The sequence below is a fragment of the Helianthus annuus genome, chromosome 16, assembly GCF_002127325.2.
Source record: "Helianthus annuus cultivar XRQ/B chromosome 16, HanXRQr2.0-SUNRISE, whole genome shotgun sequence".
NCBI lineage: Eukaryota > Viridiplantae > Streptophyta > Magnoliopsida > Asterales > Asteraceae > Helianthus > Helianthus annuus.
This window is the reverse complement of record NC_035448.2, coordinates 138423922-138429735: the sequence shown is the minus strand read 5'-3', so window position 1 is coordinate 138429735 and position 5814 is coordinate 138423922. Positions and strand designations below refer to the sequence as shown.

Here is a 5814-nt window from a genome sequence, read left to right as displayed (position 1 = left end):
TGATGATCTTCTGAACAATCTCGAATGTGATATGGAAATGATGCATGCTGAACAAAATAAGAAGAGAAAGACGAGGGAAGATAAAAAAAACCCAAACGAGCAGAAGGGGTTGAGTGTGGTGGAAAACAAATCAAGAAGCAAAAACAAAGACAGAAAAAGGGAATGGAAAAGGAGAATCTGATTGATGAAGGAAATGAAGAGATCGAGATCGAAGATGATGATGCGCACTTGGGTACATATACAGACACTGTGCAGATTACCTCCTGTCACAAACTGACACCCAAACATGTGCATTATTTGTAGGTTCGGATGGCGAAGTCCGCATTCCGATGGTCTCACAGTATGGTGACACTCCATCAGCATCAGGAACATCAGTTCAGGACGATTTTGAGCTGGTAAACATCTTATGATTCGTACTAGACTTAAAAGTATATGTTATGTCTCATGATATGTTATTAAACCGGGGTTTCGTACAGGTTCGGTCGAATTTGTTGGATAACTTGTTTAACGAATTTGAGATATGCGTTAACAAGATCAATAACACCATAACAGAATCGTGTCTAATGTTCCCGGAGAGTGATCTACTGAAACAGAAAGCATTGGAGTGGAAGGAGATAATGAAAATGCACCTTGTTTTTGATGATGAGAAAAAAAAGGATGGAGATGAAGTGGAAAAGGGAGATCAAAACGTTGACGCAGAAAAGGATGATGTGGCTGAGGCAGCTGAACCAGTTGATCCGCAAAAAGGTAGTGTATCACTAGATGGATATAACACTCCTACGAACGAGCAAAATAAAGATCATATAACAGAACACACTTCTCCCTTTTCACCAATGACGTCTTCGTTTGTCGCAGAACTTGACAAAGTTGTTGAAAGGGTTCAAAGTGAAAAGACGCCAGAGACAAAATTCAACGTTTCAGGAATTGAAACGGTGAACTTGTCAACAAGACTGGCCGACGCATCAAAGGATGAAAAACGTAAGGAAGTAACGCAGCATGTTCAGCATCAGGGATCTCCAAGGCCGAAACGAACAACCAAGCTTCCGAAAGCACTACGGTCACCGTACGTCGAGCGGGCTGTCATGTTGAGAACCGTTCGTGATAAGGCTGAAGACACACTGGCTCGATGTATATTTTCTGCAGTAGGAAACGTATGGTAAGAATCTGAATTGGACCTTAAAAAAATGTGTTTATGTAGTGTATTATACGTTATAAGTTTTGAACATATATTGAATTATGCATTCGTGTCGATAGTGTTTCGGTTTGTAGGGATATTTTGTTCAGCGACAACGGTAACGGGGTGGTGATGAGGGGGCCTTTTGAGTCGATGATGCCTGGTGTAATTGTGCACGTGAATGTCATCAGTGCAAAAAAACAACTGTTATATAAAAACACCCTCTATTTAGATGAAAAAACACCATGTACGTATAAAAACCCTGTAAGGAACATCACATGCAAAAAAACACCATGAATCATCATCAACAGATATAAAAAAACACATACCAGCTTCAACTTCGATAACATACATAAAAACACCATGCATGTATAAAAACACCCTGAACGGGTTACACGTGGAGTCATCACAAAAATTGCGTATAGTAAAGTAACACACATGGAAAAATACCATACAATGTACCAGAGTAAAAACACCACAACTAATATGCAAAAACACACGTGCAAAAAAACACACCATACAGAGTTATAACTAGTGTTCATGAAAATTCCAATAAAAATAACAGATGATTCAAAAATTGACAATTACAATTAAATAAACAATGTTCTTGAATATTGATTACAATTACATAATAAGCTGCGAATCAAACATACAAAATTACTTTGATCGTCGTTCTCCATGAAGAAAGAAAGTATGAATCAGATTAACGATTGTATGCGTATGCAATCTGTATGCGTGATCAAATAAGAAATTGACAGCGATTTTATAATGATTAAGAGATCGAGATAATTTAAAGATTTAGATGAATCTGATAATATATTTAAAAATCGAAATCCCTAAAAAACCTCAGAAAAATCGGTTACAAAGATTTGATCCTTAATTAGGTTTATTGGTATAATTACTAATATAACCTTGATCTAATGAAATTAATATGGAATGATCTAATGGCTGAGATTCTTTCTCACCTTTCTCACACTTTATGCCTTTTTTACAGGATCCTTTACCTATATATATATAGTGTGTGTGTGTGTGTGTGTGAGGTTAATTGAAGAACACTAAAAAAATAGGGAACAGTGGGGAACTGACTCAAATGAACTCCGATTGGACTCATTCCAACGACGTTGGATCCGGCTCGACGAACCCTAATTAGGATCTCTGAACCCTAATCCCTAAACCCTAATTCCTAACCCTAAATATATTAGGGTTTGGCTTTTAGGGTCTTATATTAGGATTTTGCTTTAGAGTTTATCTTTAGGGTTAATAATTAGTATTTAGCGTTTAGCCTTTAGATTTTACGGTCTAACTTAGGTTTTAGCCTTATTGTCTAGCTTTAGGGGTTTAAGATTTAGGGTTTAAAGTTAAGAGATCCTAGTTAGGTTTCGACGAGTCGGTTCCAACGCTACTGGAATGAGTACAATCGGAGTTAATTTGAGTCGGTTCCCCATTGTTCCCCACTTTTGGTTAGTTGGTTACAAAAGAAAAGGAATAACCTTGAGTAGAACAGCATAATCCTTAGGGTTTTACTTGGGAGTAGGGATGTTAATGAGGTGAGGCTAATCAAGCCGCGTTAGGCTTAGGACGGGCTTGAAGTCGGCTCAAATTTTAAACCAAGATGGAAACCTGAGCTCGACACCAAGATGAAAGGAAATTAGAAGTACAAAATGCAGATTGGAAAGGGCTGATTTGTAAGTTTTTTAGGCTGGTGGATTCTTTATCATATTGTACTGTTGTAGGGACACGCTTAAAGAACTTAAAACATAACAAAAGTTTTAAAAACCATAAATAGATTAAAATATTAGTTGGATTAGACTTTTGTATACATGACAGTAATACTATTGACTTACAATTGCATATCAAAGTTTGTCACTGATGAGTATGTAAAATAATCACATGAGGAGTAAAGTGTGAGCAATGTTTATTCTTTAGCGACACATAAAACTTTACTGTTTGCTAGTAAGTGTTTTCTTTTTCTTTTTTTTTTTACGGGTGATTAAACATTATATCTAAACTTCAATAAATAATTACTCTGGGACAAAAGTAAAATAGAAAATTTGACATGTACGAAATAAGTAAATAAAAATATATTAGTCAACACAAAAATAAAATGAAAAAGAAACAAATAGTAGTACTACCAAACTACAGTCAATATAGCCCCCAAATGTTCTTTTGGTTAAATCTGTGGCTTACAAATTATAACAAAGCAAGGGAGCAATGCTTTAGGGTTGAGCAAATAAAGTTCTTCAATATTTGAATAAATCCCAACTTTTCCGGCCAACGAATCAAACCCGGATTGATTAGCAAGTTCTTGAATGTTCTCCGTTGGCTTATGAACTCTCCCAGCAATCACTCTGCAAACTATTAAAGCCTTCCTCAGTAAAAGACTATTATTGGCACCAAGGGCATCAAAAGCCCGCTGACTTGTTGAAGTAGTGAAAACACCCGGCCCACCTACATTTTTGTTGTTAATTTTCTTGATAGAAAACCCGTGGCGTAGAATTTGACAAACGTTGCAGTTACTTGATTGGCAAAGGCTAGATGAGCCGTTTAGGCCGAGGTTGCATTCGACTAAAGTCCCATGGAACCTTAGTAACTCGTTGCCATCGGCCAGACAACGTGGGTGCTTTTTTTGGAGTTTGCTAGCTTTAACTTTGACACTTTCGCGATGTTCTTCGAATTCAGATAGTGTTCTTTGCATGTTGTGGACCTTTAAGATCCTCTCTATACCTCCAGAATTGGGGTGGGATTTTGACCAACTTGTTTTGTAGATTAGTTCTACAATTTTCCTGGATGAATCTCCTTCAAGGAGCTCAGTAACTGCCAAATCAACCAAAATTAAATGATTATGTCCTAGGAGTTAAAGTTTAATGTAGGGTAACAAAATCTTTATGTTTGAGAAGTGGCAGCCTTAAATTTGACAAATGAGATCAAAGATTGAATTTTGGATATACATATATATAAGACAGAATATACTAGCTATGGTTTTTTTGTATAATCTTTACCGAGATTTAATTTGATTTAATATTTTCATCGTCATCATTATGCATCTTTAAATAGTTAATCAATAATAAAAAAAATATCTTACGCGTTTTCATTATATATGAATATTTTTCTTTCCATGGATATAATACAAGCATACAAACAATATTTTGGTCTCTATGCATGTAAACAAACTTTAAAGATCGATTAACCGAAGTAAAACTAATTTTTTCGAAACGAAAAAGATGAAGAATATTTACTTACCGGCATGTTTGGAGAGATGATGAAATTCAAGAGCTTCCCATTTCACAAACTGCTCACCACATTTATGGCAAGCTAAACTAAAAATCCCATGACCATCTCCATCAAGAGAAGCTCTACCCTTTGTAGGAATAATAGTACCAAACCCAGATCCTAACCCTCTACTACCAACCCTCGAAGATCCATGAGAATTTCTTCTATTGGTCATCGGTGATCTTGTTGGCATACGATGATGATGATGATGATTGTGAGGACCCGGCGTCCCAGGCTTTAGGGTACCTTCAAATCTAGAGGACACAACCTCATCACCACCACCATTCCCATCTTGCAAAGAACCAAAACCTGTGATTTTAAGTTCACAATTAGAGTTTGACAAGATGACTTCATGGGCAATTGGGTTTAAAAGCTCTGAACTTCCAATGGATCTTGGACTAGCATTTGTTGTTGCATTTGTTGTCTCCATAATTGATGGTTTCTCCTCCATGTGCCTCTTGCTTCCATGGATGACATCCTTAAGATTTGCTAAAGATCTTGAACATCCTGATTTCCCTCCAGTAGATGTTGAAGATTTCTTGCTTTTTGTCACTATTTTGCTCAGATTCTTCACTTGAATAGTTGGATCATGAACATCTGCTGGTCCTGATTGGCAGTGCAATGACTTCTTTAAAGCAAACCAAACTGCAGGCATCTTTCTTGAGTGTGTGTGTATGTGTTCTTCTTGCCTCCTTGGATCTTCAAATCTTCAACTAAATATAGCATACACCAAATGAAACCCATCTAGTATTAAACTTACTTTGGGTATGATCTATTAACATCTTTCTGCGATTGTGACATGTAGATATATTGTCAACTATTTGACCTTGGTGCATAGAATGATAGAAACAAACATATATTATAAATCTATTTGCAAATAGTATATGAATAGGATTATAACCAACAGGGGAACTGAAGAAGATATATGGGGACGAAGATAAGTTAATTGGTCATGAATTTAATACTAAAATGAAGCATTGACATCTCGGGTGTTCTTGGACATCAGCTTTAGGAGTCAGTAAATGTGAATGAGTATTGGGTATGTTTGTCAACAACTCAACTAGAGCTGGAATATAAACCTTTTTCTAACCCCATCTAGTTTTACTAGTCTTTTTTTAATTTTTTTAAAACAATCTAAAATACAACCTATCGACTTTTTTCTACATTAATTATATTTTTAGTAATAAGGAAAATTTGAATTCATGGCCATCACATCAAAGTAAAATTTTATTTTTGGTAATAAAGAAAACGAGGATTCATATGGCAATCACATCACAATACAAAAAAAAAAAAAAGAAAAAAAGAAACCCTCTACTTAAATAATTATTTTGTCAGTTTATTCGTTAACAAATTTTATTTTTTGATTTTAA

General features: G+C 35.7%; 1 protein-coding gene across 1 annotated transcript; it reads right to left on the bottom strand.

The window, feature by feature from the left end:
* Window positions 1-3217: 3217 nt before the first annotated feature.
* On the bottom strand, window positions 3218-5507 carry LOC110915868. Its single transcript, XM_022160610.2, has 2 exons — window positions 4415-5507; window positions 3218-3988 (listed from the first exon to the last, which is right to left on the bottom strand). The coding sequence occupies exons 1-2, from the start codon at window positions 5097-5099 to the stop codon at window positions 3345-3347; spliced, it is 1329 nt and encodes a 442-aa protein (XP_022016302.1). The 5' UTR covers window positions 5100-5507; the 3' UTR covers window positions 3218-3344.
* Between the last annotated feature and the right edge of the window lie 307 nt (window positions 5508-5814).